The 18,494-nt window shown below is 48.1% G+C and overlaps 1 protein-coding gene across 1 annotated transcript; it reads left to right on the forward strand.

Annotated features, from left to right (window-relative positions):
* The first annotated feature begins 233 nt into the window (after positions 1–233).
* LOC110140593 (serpin A12) lies at positions 234–9,663 on the forward strand. The gene is made up of 4 exons (XM_020899098.2): positions 234–876; positions 2,552–2,822; positions 6,484–6,631; positions 9,178–9,663. The coding sequence occupies exons 1-4, from the start codon at positions 243–245 to the stop codon at positions 9,367–9,369; spliced, it is 1,245 nt and encodes a 414-aa protein (XP_020754757.2). The 5' UTR covers positions 234–242; the 3' UTR covers positions 9,370–9,663.
* The last annotated feature ends 8,831 nt before the right edge of the window (positions 9,664–18,494 follow it).

An 18,494-nucleotide genomic window follows, 5' to 3' on the forward strand; every position in this document is an offset into this window, starting at 1 on the left:
CTATCCTCTACACTCAGACTTCTCATTCATGTAGTCATTTCTAGTCTCCGAGGTGATTGCAAAGGCTAGATGCTGTAATGAATGTCACAGCATTTATGAACTGCTATGCACAGTACACGCTGGTCACAGTATCACTTCTTTCATTGGTCTTCCTTGTGGATAAGACAGGGGTAATGGAGTTCTTTTGTTCTCTTTTCTGCTAACCTCGGGTCTACTACTCAACAGGACAATCTCCAAGAAAAATGAACCCCTTGCTGGGCCTGGGCCTGCTTCTGGCTGGCCTCCTTACTGTGGAAGGTCTTCTGAAGCCGAACTTCTCTCCAGAGAATCATGAAGCTGTGAGTCAGGGCCAAGGAGGGAAGGGAAAGGGGACAGCTCAGGAGCTTGCAAAGCGCAACGCAGACTTTGGACTCAAGCTGTTTAAGAAACTGTCTTTCCACACCCCTGACAATAACATCATCTTCTCCCCCTGGAGCATCTCTATGGCCTTCTCCATGCTATCTCTGGGGGCCCAGGACTCCACCCTGGCTGAGATCAAGGAGGGCTTCAACTTCAGGAGCATCCCTGAGAAAGACCTCCATGAAGGCTTCCATTACCTCATCCGCAGGCTGAATCAGAGGAACCAGGACCACAGGCTGGGACTCGGGAATGCCTTGTTTATTGACCAGAAGGTAAAGCCCCAGCAGAAGTTTCTGACAGAAATCAAGAACATGTATGAGGCAGACATCATCCCCACCAACTTCCGGAACTCAGAAAATGCTCAGAAGCAGATCAATAACTACGTCAGTCAGAAAACCCAGGGGAAAGTCGACAACCTAGTCAAGAACATAGACCCTGGCACTGTGATGCTTCTTATCAACTATATTTTCTTTCGAGGTAAGGCTTAGGGTATGTTGGCATGCAGACTTGAGTCAGATTCATGGGTTGTCCACTTACTTGCTCTGTGACCCTGAATTCACATGTAATTGCTCTCTTTGAATCCTACTTCTCCTGTCTGAAAAAGGAGTACCTTGATACATAGCTCATAGGGCGGTTATTGGGATTCAAAGTGGAAATGTATGATAAATGAATGTTTTGAAGTCTATTCCCCATGTGTGCGTTTTTATGATTACTGATTATCCTAACACAACATTGGTTGTAGAGGTTGAAGGGTCATCATTTTCCCCATTTCTTAGATCAGGAAAGTGAAATTCAGAGAGAGATTAATTAATTTGCTCAAAGCTACAAAGCCAGCCAGTGACAGTCAGGAGTTACATCCACTTCTCTTGACCTAATGGCTGTGCTTTCCATCACTCCAAGTAGATGCCCAGGATGGTGACCGTGTTGATGGTCAGGTAGTGATCACTGTGACCATGATCACATTGGTAGGTGCCTTGGTTTTCCCACCACATGTTATAGACTCCCCAAGTCTGAGGGTGAGGTATTGAAAAAAAAGATGAAAGTATATTCCCTAATTCAAGCTGCATCCACCACACTATACACACCCACTCACACCACACACACACACAAAAATGTTGGCCAACATAGGTGAGAATGAGAAGCCAGCATCCCTCGGACCAGGCAAGGCTGCTGGGCTGTCAGCAATATGGTCCTGAATATGGAAGTTCGGCTCTCCCAAAATCCACAAGGAGATTGATGGTTATAGGGGAAAACAGGAGTGATAATGGTAGACTGTCCAAAGCAGGGAAGAAAGGAAAATTAGGGATTTCCCAAAGCCCCTACATCCTCTAGATTGCAGCAAGAACCATAGCAACAGTGATGTAATGATGCCTAGCATCCACTCAACACTTGCTACACACAGTCAGTAAGCTGTGTTGCCTTTCCCCACTAAGTCTCACAGCAGCCCTGTGAGATTCCCGTCAATATCCTCAGTTGGTAAATAAGGACACTGAAGCCCAGGGAGGTTGAGATGCTTGACCAAGGTTTTCCTTCTAGAGCAATAAAGCCAGACATTTGAGCTTGGGAACTTGGTCCTAAAGGCCTTATATTGGGGGCTCTGAGGGTAGCACGTGTGAAAAGACCCAGGTCTGAGTTTATGTCATCAGAGAGTTCTCAGGGTCAAACAGAGAGAATCAAAATGCCCAGTTTTAAGTGTTCACTGGTCTTCAGCATGCTCCCCAGGGCCGCCTGTTAGTTTAGTTTTCTTAGCCTTACATGAGCGTGGCTTCTCCAGGGCTAACTTGGAATAGACATGAGATTTTTCACTCAGACCCAAATAGCCCCCACTGAGTGTGATCCAGGGTCTGCTTCTGTAACAGAATCCACAGGCTTTCTCAGCCTCAGGAGCCTTGAAGCTTGGGGAAATCTGAAGTTCCTCTCTTAGTCAGCAGCCCTTGTCTTGGCTTCACTGGGATAAATGATAGCTGGAACCAAGCTCACGTCACCTGAAGTGTTCAGGGCATGGCGTGAGGTCAAGGATTCCCGTGCACCTGCTCTGATACACCAGAGCAACCATATTCCTTCTTTAGGTCCTTGGGGGCAGAGACCCAATGGTTAACTGGATCCAGTAGCACTTTCTGCTTATGTCACTTTGTTCTTCTTCAATCTTAAGCCAGGTGGCAACATGAGTTTGACCCAAAGGAAACAAAAGAGGACGATTTCCTTCTGGACAGAAACAAGACCGTGAAGGTGCCCATGATGTTCCATGTGGGCATGTATAAAGTGGGGCGTGATGACCAGCTGTCCTGCACTGTCCTGGAAATGCCCTACCAGAGTGACTTCAGGGCCATCTTTGTTCTTCCTGATGAGGGCAAAATGAAGCAAGTGGAGGAAGCCCTGGGGCTGGACACTTTTGACAGATGGCAAAAGTTACTCGTACGAAGGTAAAGAGGGTGCCTGACATATGCAGTATCTTCCATCTTCCTCCCTCTCCTCCCGCTCCTTCTTTCTCAGACTTATTGAGCTCTTACCCCATGGATAAGGCCATCTGGGCTCCATGATGAATTTATCTTTTGGTAGGAAGTATGCTAGAAAACAGGTCATAGAAATGTAGATGCTTAAACATTGTGAGAGTGCAGAGGATGAAGCAAACTTGGTGGGCAGTGGTGGTCAGGGAGGGCTTCATGGAGGAGGTGGCATTGGTGCCACGTCTTCGAGGCTGAATAACAGTACACATGGATGGATGAGGGATGAGGAGTGACAAAATCCCAGGCAGAGGGAAACTGTGAGGACAAACACTTGGGGTGTCAAAGGGAGCTGTGAGTTGTACATCGTACATAGGATGTTTTCAATTGTGGTGCCATAATGAAACCAGTGAAGTGTGAGCCAAATAAGTTGTATTAATAATAGTTGAGGGACTGAAGTCACTAAATACTTTTCTTTTCAAATATAAAATTAGAACAGATTTAAGGTAAGCCTCCAGAATCTCACCCAGGCACTTGCCTACTGACAGCTTTTCTTGGGAAGGATGAGATCTAGAATTAAGAACTGGGGACTTGATGTCAGTGTAGACCTGCAAGGTGCCTCAAAAGCTTCTGGGCTAGGCCAGGCAGCCGGGAGATGTGGTGATATTACCAAAAGTGGAGGTCTTACTGCTCTCTCCTCAAAAGCCAGTAAAGATGCAAATTGATGGAAAGGAAAGTTTGCTTTACTTTGGATGCCAGCAGTGGGGCAGGGAATGAGAGTAAGGGCAGACTGCTGTCCAAAGGCCGATTGACAGTCCACGACCAAGAGCTTTTATAGAAGGGGGGGGGCCCTCCATGCAGAAACAGCACAGTCACCTCTGGCAGTCATGTTGAAACTGGTCATCAGTGGTATGATCATCATCCTGATTGTTTTAAGTACAGTCTTTAGTTCCAGGGTTGGTTTGTTCCCTTTCCTTTGAGGCCAGTTCTCGGAACTGTGACAACTTATGTCATGGCTATAGTCTGATCATCATGTAGTTAACTTCTTCTACCTGGTAGGAGTGTCAGTATCTACAAGACAGCTCAAAGGATATGGTTCAGGATATTAACTGAACCCTTGAGGAGGAACTAAAAGTCCTTGACCTTGCTTAGTGATTAAACTATTGTTATTTGGTCTCATTTGACTGCCTTCCTTGGTTTCTGCATTTTCTCATTCCTCTGATTAAAATTACTCTTGGGCTAAAGTTTCCCCACAGACAAAAAGCAGGTGAAGGACATGCAGGGAAGAGACCATAGGGTCCTGCTGTATTTCAGGAGGTCTATGAGATCGAAAAGGAAGCTTCCACTTTGGTAGAAACAATGTCAGGATATCCTTCTCCTTGGTCCTTTTGTTCTCTCTTCCACCTTGACCCCACCATGATTCTCCATCCAAAAGGCCTTTACTGAAAACCTCTGCCATGCCCAACATGCTGTCAGGAGTGGAGGAGGGTTCTAAGAGAGGCAGAGACGATGTTAGGACTGAGCTGGGCTGTCCATGAATGATAACTGAACCAACAGTTTCCTTCACATGGGAACAGACCTTTGGAGAAATTGAAGAATGCATTTCAGATACCCAGATTTAGCTGCAAGCTCATGGGAGAGAAATTCTATTTCTGAATGATAAAGCCTAATTCTACTACGACTCCCCCTTTCTTTCAGAAAAAAAATTAATGACCACAGAAAAAATAACTTGCCAGACTCCTTTGCCCTCTTGAAAGCTTGCTCAGACTTTCCCTTTTCTCCAGCATTCCTGATCCCCAAGTCAATCTGTACTTTTTTTCCCATGGCACTTACTGAGACTACCAGTCCATGTATCTACTCTTTTGTCTGCCTTTAGTTGTGATGGTGTTATTGTCTTTCTTCCCTAGTAGAGCACAGGTTCAAGAGCACGGATTTTTGCCTGCTCTAGATGCACCTAAGCATGTAGGACAGAGCCTGGTATACAGCAGGCAGTAAATAAGCTTGCGTCAAATGAACGGATAAGTGGAAAGGTAAGTCTCAGAGTCATTGGGCCTATCGTTGGTGTTAAAATCCAAGGCGCAGAATGAAATCCCCCAAGAGGGAAATAACGATAGAAAAGAGGATGGGGAGAAAAAAGAAAGGAGGACCCAGCAGGAGGCAGACTGGGAGCACTACCATGATGAGAGATGAGTGAGGAGGTGGAGCCAGCGAAGGATGAGAGAAGGAGCACCCAGGGATGGAGGGGAGAACAGAGGGCATGGATCCGGGTGGGAATGCTTCCAAAGGGATTGACTATGAGGTGCCACTTCTTGACTTTTGGCCACTGGCTCTAACAAGCCAAGGTCAGTGGCTGCTCTGGAAAATGGTTTGAGCCGATAATGGAAGTGGGCTCCCTAGAGGCTCAGTGGTAAAGAATCTGCCAGCCAACACAGGAGCCAGGGATTCGATCCCTGGGTCGAGAAGATCCCCTAGAGAAGGAAATGGCCACCAGCTCCAGTATTCTTGCCTGGGAAATCCCGCAGACAGAGGAACCTGGTGGGCTACAGTCCATGGGGTCGCAAAAGAATTGGACACAACTTAGTAACTGAGCGACAACGGCAAGGAACAATGGGAGGACGTGTGTTTTATTTTTTTCTCTCTGCTCTGAAAGAAAGACGTGGGCTGGAAGCTGGAGACGTGACTAGAAGCCAAGGGAATTGTTTTTGCTTTTGAATTGAGGATGAGGGTTGTTAGAGCCTGCGGTCTGCCCCGAGGGCGGTCCAGTAGAAGCCATTTATGGACTGTGCAGGAAGAAAAGGAAACACAGGCGGGAATGAAGTCCTTGGAGAGACAGAGAGAAATGGCATCAATGGCCCCGTGGACAGGAATACAGTGCCACAGATGCCTCAGCACGGCCGACCCCAGGGCAGGGACGCCAACCCAGGTCCCGAGCGCAGAGCATCTGAGGCGGCTCACTCAAGGCTGAGAGGATGAACACTTGCTTCCTCACTGACTGCTGAGCCTCCGATGCATGCATTTTAGCCCCCTTCCGGTCGCCATGGTCACCATCCTCATTTTCATACAAATGGCTTAGAGAGGAGAGGTCATTTGATCCAGAGCTCCTGGAAGGCAGAGTAGATCTGAACTCAGTTCTGCCAGCTTCCCATCTCAGGGCCTTGCTACATCTAGCATGAGATGGCTGGAGTTGGGATCAGCTCAGCACGTGGGTGTGGCTGAGGCTATAGTGGAGAGACCCTCCATGGCTCTGCTGAAGGGGTCCTGAGACAGAGGGGCTCGGGGACATTGCTGTGGATGAGGGCTTGGAAAGTTTGATAGAAAAATAAGAATGCAAGTCAGAGAGCCTGGATGTTTTAACACCCCATTCCAGGAGTCTTCTTTGGTGGTCTCGTGGTTAAGGCTGAGCTCCTGATGTAGGAGATCCCGATTCTATTCCATGTCAGGGAAGTAGGTCCCACCTGGCATAACTAAAAACATTTTTTTTAAGTCCAGGCTTAAGGAGTCTCTCTTCATTCTGTGGATAGAGAGAAGTTCTGAGACCTCAGGCGCTGGGAGGACAGATGCCTCATCACCATCAATCCTAAAGCCTGCCTGGAAAACGGCAGGGCCCCGCTGTTCACCTTTGTCACTTTCTCCTCCCTAGGGTCGCAGATGTGTTTGTGCCCAGATTGACCATCACCAGTAACTACGACCTGAAGAAGATGCTTTCCCACCTGGGCATCAGCAAAATCTTTGAGGAACACGGTGATCTCACCAGGATCTCCCCTCATCGAAACCTGAAAGTGGGTGAGGTAAGCCTGCCTGGACGGGTCTCTGCCCACCTCCAGCTCAGGGAGCCTTCGTACAGCCCTGGGCCAGACACACTATCACAGGAGCTGTGATGAGCCAAGAGTTCCCCCAGTCAGGCCAAGCCCAACTGCCCCGAACCGCCTATGGTCCTGGGCAAATCTAGTACCCTCCCAAGCCTCATGTTTCCAGTCTTCATAATCGGACCTGTCGATCTCCTGGTCCTACTTTGGAAGTTGATTCAGTGCAACAGTGGATGGAGGCTTGGAGCAGTCATCAGGTCTAGGAGTGACCGAGGCTTGGGAGGAGTAAGTTGTGAACATTTTTCTACATAATGTAGAGATAAGCAAGCTGAGGACCCCTTGGTCTCCAGCAAGGCTGAGCATTTGCCTGCTGGTGACAGTCAGAAGGACCACATGGGGAAGTGCCCAGATGTAGCAGACAGACTATAATACACCAGGGACTGCCCCGGTGGTCCAGTGGTCAAGATTTCGCCTTACAGTACAGGGGGTAGGTTTCAGTCCCTGATCGGGAGATCTAAGATCCCACATGCCTCATGACCCCGAAAACCAAAACATAGAACAGAAGCAATGTTGTAACAAATTCAGTAAAGACTTTAAAAATGGTCCACGTTAGAAAAAAAAAATCTTAAACACAGGACATCAGTGAAATTCAAATTTCATATAAGTGATGAATGAATGTTTTTTGTATAGCCTAAATATTGCATGGGATATACTTATGCTGAAAATTTCATCATTTACCTGAAATTCAATTTTAACTGGAAATTCAAGTTTATCCGTACTTTATCTGGCAATCCTACTTTTAGGTTCAAAGGGTATTGAGATCAGGGAAGATTTCAGCAAGCAGAGACAGGTGGGGGGAAGATCTTCCAGGAGGAAAGCACCCCAGCCTGAGGCTGGTAGGTGAGGAGGCGTGGAGTCTAGGGGGTGGAGTTGACAGCTGTGATTCTATATGTAAACATCAACCATTGACTTGCCAGTAAAATCACTAGCATTCTGTAGAACAGAGTCAGATGGCACTAGCGGTAAAGAACCCACCTGCCAACACAGGAGATGTAAGAGACTCGGGTTCTATTTCTGAGTTAGGAAGATCCCCTGGAGGAGGGCATGGCAACCCACTCCAGTGTTCTTACCTGGAACATTCCACCGACAGAGGAGCCTGGTGGGCTGCAGTCTATGGGGTCGCCAAGAGTTGGACACGATTGAAGGGACTTAGCAGCAGCAGCAGAATGCAATGAAACGTATCAATATTTAACAGAAGCCCATCAATTTTCCAGTATCCATTACTTCCTCATGGATGTTGATGCCTTTGGGGTGGATCTGGGGCCTGAGTCATCTCCAACAGCTACCCTGGAATCAGACTCCCTCTAAACATTCCACCAGGAGGATGAAAGGCGTTCAGAGGGGGCTGGCTGCTTTGGGCCGGGGGTGCCTTCACCTCCCTTCCATCCAGCTAAAGTTCAGCACAGCCTTTCCGTGATTAGTACCATTGATGAATCCCTGCAAGTCTTGGGAAACATAGCAAATCCCACTCCGTCTCCCCTCCCTGTAACTGATGCTCTCCTGCATCATTTTTTCTTTCAAGCTGCATCTGCTTGTTGAGTATCCTTAACTGATGACAACAGAACAGGTATGAGCCCTGGGGCCGCGGGCACCAGCCGAGTTCCTGCTATGCTGGGTGACTCAGGCAGAGGCCTCTTCTTCTCTGAGCCTTGTTGACTTAAAAAATAGTCACAACCTTGAAGTTGAGAGTTATGTTTTATTCAGTGGGAATTTTTAGGACTGCAAGCCTGGAAGACAGCATCGCAAGTAACCCTGAGAAAACTATTCGGAGGAGATAGGGGTGTTGGGGGTGAAGGAGTTAGGTTATATAGAAGTTGGTGACAAGAGGCAGGTAGTCTGAACATCAAAAGATTATTGTTAATTAAGGAAAACCAGAGATTTCAAGTTAGGAAATTTACTGTTTTTCTATGTCTGGGAAGATGCAAGAGTCTGGGCTCACTGCAATCATTCCTTTCATATGTATCTCAGCTATCTGGGGCCAGAATCCTGTGATTTGCTTTTTCACATCTTTAGTTCCTTGATCATCATTGGATCCTAGGCGTTGCTCTTTCTGAGTGTCCTCCAGGCTCAGAAAGTCCCATCTGGAGGGCCGGAACAGCTGATGGCTCTGACATCCTTGTTTATTGATATGGCAGGAAATACTGCATTTCAAGGGTTTCCCTGGTGGTGCTAGTGGTAAAGAACCTGCCTGCCAAAGCAGAAGAAGTAAGAGAAGAGGATTTGATCCTTGGGTTGGGAAGATCCCCCAGAGGAGGCCATGGCGACCCGCTCTAACACTCTTGCCTGGAGAATCCCGTGGACAGGGGAGCCTGGTGGGCTACCACCCACAGGGTCACAAAGAGTCAGACACGACTGAAGTGCCTTAGCATGCGTGCACGCACTCTATTTCACAGCCTCTTGTTAGCTTTCGCCCATCCAGGGCCTCCGAGTGGCTTCCCAAGCACTGACCCTACTCCTGTTTCCCGCAGGCGGTGCACAAGGCTACCCTGAAGATAGATGAGAAGGGCACAGAGGGGGCTGCGGGCTCCGGAGTGCAGACACTGCCCATGGAGACACCAATTCAGGTCAAGATAAACCACCGCTTCCTGCTGATGATCTGGGAGACTAAAATGAATAACCTGCTCTTCTTTGGAAAGATTGTTAATCCTTCTGGGAGATAAGGCAGAAACCCGACTTCCTGCAGACCCCAGCTATGTCCTGGGGTTGGATGCGCTTTGTCTCCTTGAGACCACAGGGACTGTCTCATCTCATCTCACATTATCCTGAGCTCTCCACACCACCATCCAAAGAGGCAGCACCACTGGCTTCTGGGCACCATTTCCCCCCTTAGCCCCCTTACCACCCATTCAAATTTCAGGATTAGACGCCTCATCCCCACCCAGTTGATAGTAACCTTCTCCTCCGCCCCTGGTAGGCAGAGGGGTTTTGTGATTTAATAAACAACACTCCCAAGATCTGCTGACTGTTGGTAGACAATATGGGGATTCTGTGAGCCAAGGAGAGTACCGGCTTGGGGTTCAGAGTGAAGGAGACCTGGGTTCAAATCTCAGAAACACAATCTTTGGGAAAGTCCTAATATGCTCTCCGCACTTCTGTTTCCCTATGGAACTAGGCCAAGACTGAGGACAATGATACTTCTCGAGGGCTCCGAGGAAGCTAGCACACCACTTGAGAAAAGTTAGTTCCCCTTTGTGAGCCCTTGGCTTGGAGTGTTTGGCGTGTGAGCTACACAGATATCCTCTGCATAGGGTCCCTATGGGAGCTGTGGGCTCAGTCAAGCATCCAGGCAGATGACAAAACAGGAGTGGGGCTGGTCCAACATTAGGCAGATGCAACCCAGAGTAGCAGCAGCCAGGAAACTCAGTGCCAGGTTTGTCTGACTCCAGAGCCGCTGTTTCAGGCACAGCGTGGAGACCGTGGGTTTTGAGCCAGTCAGCAAGCTCTGCTGAAGAGTTAATCCTTTGGGTGCACCTGGCCCGGAAAGCATGGCCATGCAGGGTCTGCCTATAACCACTAGAGGGCACCAGTGTTCACAGGACCAAGGATGCGATGCGTGTGGGTTTCTTTAAGCACCCGATTCCTTGCTGAATACCCAAAGCCAGTGCTGAAGGTGTTTAGGGAGGAAGGGATCCTCACTGGCTTGGCACTAAGAAGTCTGAGCTGGCACCAGTTGCCATCCCCTGGCAATTCACAGCTCACCATGCCTCTTCGGTCCTGGTCACAGCTACCCTGCCCGCGGCCAGAATGGACATTTGTATGAGAGATGTGGAATGTGAAGCTCAGAGAGGCAAAGTGACTTCCCTGTGTCTTTGTGGTTAGTGACAGGCAGCAAACAGCCATGTCATCTGGTCTGGGGCAGGAAGGGAGGGTTTCCACATAGACCTGGGGGCCCAGTTAGTCATTGCATTCCTCAGATCCAGTCCCAGCTGAAAGAGCTGCCCTGTCCCATTTGACGTGTGTGTGTGTGTGTGTGTGTGCACGCGCATGCATGTGTGTGTTCAGTAAGCACCTCCTCCTCTGTCCCAGGCCCTTGCAGGGCCCTGGAGACCCAACTGTCACATGAGCTTGTAGGGAAGGTAGCCTAGAGAGGGAGAGGACTAGTTTAGGATGCTAAGTGCTAAGATCAGGCAGCACCAGAGTAAGCAGCCTCTGTTTGAGAAGGTGGGAAGGGTGAGAACGTTGAGATTCTGCACCCAGAACACAGATGTGCGGGCAACAGCACTCGCTGGAGCACTTTACTGACCATCACCATTTCCCAGGCATTAGCCTGGGGGTTGGGGGCTGGGAGGACACCAGGGCAGCACCAGAATCCCTAGGAATTCACTCAAGTCCGTGACATGTGCCACTGGGGACGTGGGACGAGAGGGTAAGCCATTTAGTAGCTGGGTGACCTGGGTGTGCCGTTTAAAGCCTCTGAGCCTGAGCACCTCCTCATCTGCTGAAAGTTGCTATCTCCTCTACTGGTCACGCTCACCTCCTGCCTAATGAGCTCCTACTCATCCTTCAGTGGCCAATCCATAGTAATCTCTTTATGGAATTTTGTCTACTAAGCAGTTGTTCGATAAAGTACTCACCTCCCATGCATTGTGATGGCTCCTGGGTCTGAATTTTCCTACCACTCACACATGGGTTACAATCAATCCTGCATAGAATGATGAGTCATGGGACAGCAACCCCTGGGCTAGTTGTTGATACAAACAGACCTGGCCCCTGCCTTCATGGACTTAATATCCCATGAAAGAAACAAGCATGAATCAAATAACGACATGACCATGAGCTCTAGTGAACATGATGGAAGGTGGTCACTGGTGTTTTGAGAGTTTGTAACAGGTCAGTCTGACACAGCCTGGGGACTCAGACACTGAGAACACGACAATTGGGAAAAGCTCTGAATGTTGAGAACACATCTGTTTTGAATCATAGCTTTTAATTAAAACTGCATAAGGGAGTGTTTTTCCTCATATAGTTAAAAATATGTAAAACCCTGATTGGTCTTTCAAATATTAATAGAAATGAAGGTTAATGTCTAGTGCTTCATTCATCTTTATTTTAATCAGTTTTATTATAAATAGAACTGGTGGTGTTGTTCAGCCACTAAGTTGTGTCTGACTCTGTGACCCCTTGGACTACAGCACACCAAGTTCTCTTGTCCTTCACTGTCTCCCAGAGTTCCTTCAAATTCATGTCCACTGAGTCAGTGATGCTACCCAAACTTCTCATCCTCTCCCTTCTCCTCCTCCTGCCCTCATTCTTTCCCTGCATCAGGGTCTTTTCCAATGAGCTGGCTCTTTGCTTCAGGTGGCCAAAGTATTGGAGCTTTAACTTCACCACCAGTCCTTCCAATGAATTTTCAGGGTTGATTTCCTTTAGGATTGAAGGGTTTGATCTCCTTGCAGTCCAAGGGACTCTCAAGAGTTTCCTCCAACACCACAGTCCGTAAGCATCAATTCTTCAGCACTCAGCCTTCGTTATGGCCCAACTCTCACAACTGTACATGACTACTGGAAAAACAAAAGCTTTGACTGTACAGACCTTTGTTGGCAAAGTGATGTCTCTGCTTTTTGATATGCTGTCTAGGTTTGTCTTAGCTTTTCTTCCAAGGAGCAAGTGTCTTTTAATTTCATGGCTGTAGTCACTGTCCCAGTTTTTCTGTAAGATTTCCTACTTGTTTGTTGTTCAGCCATTCAGTCATACCTGACTCTTTGCGACCCCATGAACAACAACACACCAGCCTTTTCTGTCCTTCACTATCTCCCAGATTTCACTCAAACTCATGTTCATTGAGTCGGTGATGCCATGAAACCATCTCATCCTCTGTCATCCCCTTCTCCTCCTGCCTTCAATCTTTCCCAGCATCAGGGTCTTTTCCAGTGAGTTGGCTTTTTGCATCAGGTGGCCAAAGTATTGGAGCTTCAGCTTCAGCATCAGTCCTTCCAATGAATATTCAGGGTTGATTTCCTTTAGGATTGACTGATTTGATCTCCTTTCAGTCCAAGGGACTCTCAAGAGTCTTCCCAACACCACAGTTCAAAGCATCAATTCTTCATTGCCCAGCCTTCTTTATGGTCCAACTCTCCCATCCATACATGACTACTGGAAAAATCATGGTTTTAACTATATTGACCTTTGTTGGCAAAGTGATGCTTTTGAATACACTGTCTAGATTTATTATAGCTTTCCGTCCAAGGAGCAAGTGTCTTTTAATTTCATGGCTGTAGTCACAGTCTGAAGTGATTTTGGAGCCCAAGATAATAAAGTCTCTCACTGTTTCCATTTCCCTCCCCTCCCCCCCCATCTTTTTGCCATGAAGTGATGGTACTATATGCCATGATCTTAGTTTTTTGAATGTTGAGTTTTAAGCCAGCTTTTTCACTCTCCTCTTTCACCTTCATCAAGAGGCTCTTTAGCTCTTCTTTGTTTTCTGCCAAAAGGGTGGTGTCATCTGCATATCTGAGGTTATTGATATTTCTCTCAGCAATCTTGATTCCAGCTTGTGCTCTTCCAATCTGGCATTTCACATGACGTACTCTGCATATAAGTTAAATGAGCAGGGTGAGAAAATACGGACTTGACATACTCCTTTCCCAATTTAGAACCCATCTGCTATCCCGTGTCTGGTTCTAACTGTTGCTTCTTTACCTGCATATAGGTTTCTCAGGAGGAAAGTAAAGTAATCTGGTATTCCCATCTCTTTAAGAATTTTCCAGTTTGTTGTAATCCACACAGTCAAAGGCTTTAGCATAGTCAGTGAAGCAGAAGTAGATGCTTTTCTGGAATTCCTTTGCTTTTTCTATAATCCAACAGATGTTGGCAATTTAATCTCTGGTTCCTCTGCCTTTTCTAAAGGCTTGTACCTGGAAGCTCTCGGTTCACATACTGTTGAAACCTAGCTTGAAGGATTTTGAGCATTATTTTGCTAGCATGTGAAATGAGTGCAGCCATATTTTCACTCTTCACTACAGAAATGAATTCTATCTGGGTAACCAAGAGAGGGAAGGCTGTGGTGGGGAGCAGAGGAAACTGTCCCAAGCAGAGAGGTCGGTGTGTGCATAGGCCCTGAGGTCAGAAGGTGATGTGGACAAAAAACTGAAATGGGGTGAATGTAACAGAATAAAGCAAAAGAAGTGGGCAGAGGCTGGAGAGGTAGACTGGGTCCTCCTGGGCTACAGGGAGAATGGTGGTCTTGAATTGAAGGACTACGGGGAACTCCAGCAGGCATTTAGTTAGAGGGTGATCCAGACAGACTCTGTGCTGTGTGTCCCTAAGGCTACAGACTGGGCATCTCTGAGTCCCCAGGACCCAGGTGCCAATGCAGGAAATGGAGAAGATGCCCAGCACATGTTTATTGAAAAGAAAGATTGCCCGAGTCGTCGCCCATGTTCCAGACACGGCCAGCTCCTTCCTGAGCTCTCCCCTCCTCAGGGAGGAAAGGCCATGTGCCTTAGCCCGCCTGGAAAGCCCATCATGGGGCTCGTCTATGCCTCTTCTTCACATGGATCTGCGGAACACGCCATCTGCGTCCCTCCCTCCAGCCTCTGTTCCTGCCACCCTACCCCTCCCAGATGCTCCCCGTGTTTCCCATACTCTCCGCCTCCTGCAGTTCTTTCAGCGTGTTACTCATCCTTCTAGAAAGGAGTCAGACATAGGCCTCACCAGGCCACATGTTTGTGGACTGACAGACCTCATGAACAAATGAATATGTTTAAATGCCTCTCAGCAGCCCGGCACTGAATAGGACCTGCCCCCAAACCCCTGTCAGCCCAACTCTTCAAGTTAGTATGGCCATTCCATTTTACAGATGAGAAAACTGAGGCTCAAGATTGCTTAATTTGCCCAAATCCCCACAGCTAGAAAGCCACAGAGTTGGAACTCTGGAATGTCTGTCCAGCCAGCCAGCCATTTATCCATCCAACAAATATTTGCTGTGTCTACGTGGTGCCAGGGACTGTTCTAGGGGCTGGGACATATCAATAAATAAAATATACCAAACTCCTTGCCCTTACAGGAGTTTCAGGCTTGGAGGCAGAGGCAGATCATAAACAGTATGAGTAATAAATAAATAAGAACATTGCGTAGAGCAGGTCAGGGTGATTGCAGGGACAGTGATGGTCAGTTTGCCCTCTTTGGGAAGGTGACCACTGAGATGCTCCTTCCTTTGGTCTATGAGGCAGTGCTTGGAGCCTTCTGAGCTGGGAGATGCCCACGAATGGGTATACTCTCGAGAGGAGCGGGGTTAGTCTCCATCCTCCACCCAGAATGGAAGTGCCCGACATCACAATGCCAGAGTAGGAAGGACCATGGGATGTGATCCAACTTGACCTTCCAAGTAATGCAGAATGGCTTCGGGCAGCTTCCGAGCAGATGGCTTTCTGAGTGCCTGCCGGGTGCCCGGAGGCTGACTTCCTGTCTGCCTGGGTGGAGGTCATTCGTGTGGTCACATACTGGAAGTGACAGGCTGGCATGCTGGTGAGGATAATCACAGGTGAGAAGCTCCTTCCCAGCCCTGCTCTTCTCACACAGTGTGGTTTAGGCAAACACCTCCTCTTCCCGGGCCTGTGTTTCCCATTTGTGCCATAATGGGGTGTCCCTGGATGGTCCCCCAAGGCCCTGCTATCTCAGACAATACTTTGACACTCATATTGGAAATCGACAGAACTAACTCCAGAGCTTTATCTGCATATTCATTCTTCCATGCCTTTAGTCAACAAATAGTTTTTGAGCATTTGAGTCTGTGCCAGGCAGGGTGCCAGGCTTCCCAGGTGACCCTAGTGGTAAAGACCTGCCTGCCAATGCAGGAAACATAAGAGATGCAGGTTTGGTCCCTGAGTCAGGAAGATCCCCTGGAGGAGGGCATGGCAACCCACTCCAGTATTCTTGCCTGGAGAATCCCAAGAACAGAGGAGCCTGGCGGGCTACAATCCATAGGGTTGCAAAGAGTCGGACATGACTGAAGTGACTTAACATGCACCCATGTAGGCAGGGTGCCAGTGTGGAAAAGCCAGGTGAGAGTTTAGGGTCCCTTGGCTGCCTTCCTCTGGCTCAGGCCCAGCCAGGAGTGCGTTTCCCACTCCCCAGGTCACCAGGTCAGTGATCAGGTGTGACCTTAAGCTGTCAAGGCCAACACATCCTCTCCCTTTGTGAAATGTTCTTTCCATTTCCACTTAATTTCCCAACTTACATCCATTCCTGACCCCCTTTTCTGATTGTGGCCGAGTCCTCATCTCTTTCCTTCCGTTATTTACCTATATTGACCTTTAAATCAATCCACATTTTAAAAAATATGTTCAAACAGAAAAATTAATATAACAGTCATATATAGAAACCTCCCAAAACTTGACATATATAAAAATTAATTATAAAAATTAACAGCAAAATCAAGCCAGTGATTAAATTCCACAGAGACTGTTGTTTCTTAAAGTCTCTGAATGTGAAGCCTGGTCTACTTTGTTGAAAAGGAAAGTCAGCAGCCATCCAATGGCTATAAAGACTTGCTGGAACCAAAGAGAGACTATCTCCTTGAGGAGATCAGGAAGCAGTGCTGGTAAGCGAAGGATACCGCCATTGTGTGGGTCCAGGTCAGGGGCAAAACGCACAGAAGTTGTTTAATCTGTGAACGCAAGGAAGTTACCTTCCCCACCCCACGCCCCACCGCCAGGAGTCTCAGACCAACATTGGAATGTGTTCATGACTTACATGCCTGATTAGCCATTTTCTTTAAGATAAATTTTAAATTTTTTAATAATTTTAGACTTACAAAAATGTTGTGAACATAGTATAGAGTTTCTGCATTCTCTGGCCCCAATATCCTCAATACTAATATCTTATATAGCCAGTAAAGTGAAAGTCGCTAAGTTGTGTCCAACTCTTTGCAACCCCATGGGCTATACAGTCCATGGCATTCTCCAGGCCAGGAAACTGGAGTCGGTAGCCTTTTCCCTCTCCAGGGGATCTTCCCAACCCAGGGATCAAACCCAGATCTCCCACATTGAAGGCGGATTCTTTACCAGCTGAGCCCCAAGGGAAGCCCAAGAATGCTAGTGTTGGTAGCCTCTCCCTTCTCCAGGGGATCTTCCCCACCCAAGAATTGAACTGGGGTCTCCTGCATTGCCGGAGGATTCTTTACCAACTGAGCTATCAGAGAAGCCCTCATATAATCAGGAGACATTTGACACAAAGAACAAAAGCTGGTACAGTACGATTAACTGAACTTTATTTGGATTTCAACAGCTTTTTTCACTAATGTCTCTTTGTCTGTTCCAGGCTAAAACCCAAGGTATTGTGATGCAGATGAATGAACTTTCACTTTAAGGGCTTTGGCAGGGGCTTCACGGGGCTGGAGATTGGGGCAGGAGGCCCTGGCGTCAGACAGGCTGAAGTTCATGTTCAATGCTCTGCCTTGCATTCGGTTTGTGACATTAGACAAGGCACTTAATTGGGCCCAACCCTTAGTTTTTGCTCTCTGTGAAGTGGGGATCTGGAGAAGGGAATGGTAGCTCACTCCAGTCTATTCTTGCCTGGAGAATCATCATATCCACCTCACAGGGCATTTGAGGGGGATTAGGTGATGAAATGCGTGTAAATGTACTTTGCACCTGGTGGGCACCCATCCATGTCTGAGACGCCTGGTAAAGCACCAGACTGGTAGGGCAGCGTACTGCACTCCCCTGAAAGCTTCTTGCCCTTCCAGCACGAGTCACATTTTGGCTGTTGTTTTTTCTTGGCGTGATGTGAACAGATGACTCACAGATTCCTGGACTAGGAAAAACCAACCAGAAACAAACAGAGAAAAAAGCTCCTCGGGGCTTGGGCATCTGTCTAGACCTGCCTCCCTTCCCCATCTCCACCCTCAGCTTGGCTCAGGTTCCTGAAAGTCAGGCGACCATCCAGGCAAGCTAAGAAATGAGCAGTGTTGTAGCGAAAGAGGTTGCCGGGAGCTCTGGGGAGCCCTTCCCCTGGAGGTAGGTGCACAGATCCACAGTGGGTAACCTAGGGTCCTTGCTGGGAAGCCCTGAAGGGTCCCTTCTGCTTAAGATGGTGTTGCAGGGTCAGCCTTGAGGCACCCAATCGGCTCCACAGTTAAGAGCAAGAATACATTAAATAGGACTTCTCTGGGGGTCGAGCGGTTAAGAATTTGCCTGTCAATGCAGAGGACACAGGTTCCATCCAAGATCCAGGAAGATCCCACATGCTGTGGGGCAACAAAGCCCATGTGACACAACTGAGCCCGCGACCACAAGCTGCAGTTGCTGAAGCCCCCGCAGCCCATGCTGTACAGTAAGAGAAGCCCCCACAATGGGAAGCCCGCACACTGCCGGCAGAAAGTGGCCCCTGCTCACCGCGACTAGAGAAAACCCCTGCCCAGCAACAATTTCTTGCTCAGTCACTAAGTCCCACACGGCTCTTTGAGACCCCATGGACTGCAGCACACCCGGCTTCCCTGTCCTTCACCATCCCCCAGAGTTTGCTCAAACTCATGTCCAATGAGTTGGTGATGCCATCTAACCATCTCATCCTCTGGCATCCCCTTCTCCTCCTGCCCTCAGTCTTTCCCAGCATCAGGGTCTTCTCCAATGAGTTGGCTCTTGTTGAGCTTTAGCTTCAACATCAGTCCTTCCAGTGAGTATTCGGGGTTGGTTTCCTTTAGGACTGACCGGTTTGATCTTGCTGTCCAAGGGACTCTCAAGAGTCTTCTCTAACACCATAGTTCAAAAGCATTGATTCTTCAGTACTCAGCCTTCTTTATGGTTCAGAAGTCCCTGGGTCTGGGTGAGTCAGCAGAACCTGG

Source organism: Odocoileus virginianus, chromosome 16 (genome assembly GCF_023699985.2).
Source record: "Odocoileus virginianus isolate 20LAN1187 ecotype Illinois chromosome 16, Ovbor_1.2, whole genome shotgun sequence".
NCBI classification, from domain to species: domain Eukaryota; kingdom Metazoa; phylum Chordata; class Mammalia; order Artiodactyla; family Cervidae; genus Odocoileus; species Odocoileus virginianus.

What these genes read in the sequence shown, in the direction of transcription:
- LOC110140593 (XM_020899098.2), top strand. Translation starts at nt 243, where the DNA reads ATGAACCCCTTGCTGGGCCTGGGCCTGCTTCTGGCTGGCCTCCTTACT. An exon ending in CAACTATATTTTCTTTCGAG is followed by an intron (nt 877 to 2,551) that starts GTAAGGCTTAGG and finishes TTCAATCTTAAG; the next exon opens with CCAGGTGGCAACATGAGTTT. An exon ending in GAAACCTGAAAGTGGGTGAG is followed by an intron (nt 6,632 to 9,177) that starts GTAAGCCTGCCT and finishes TGTTTCCCGCAG; the next exon opens with GCGGTGCACAAGGCTACCCT.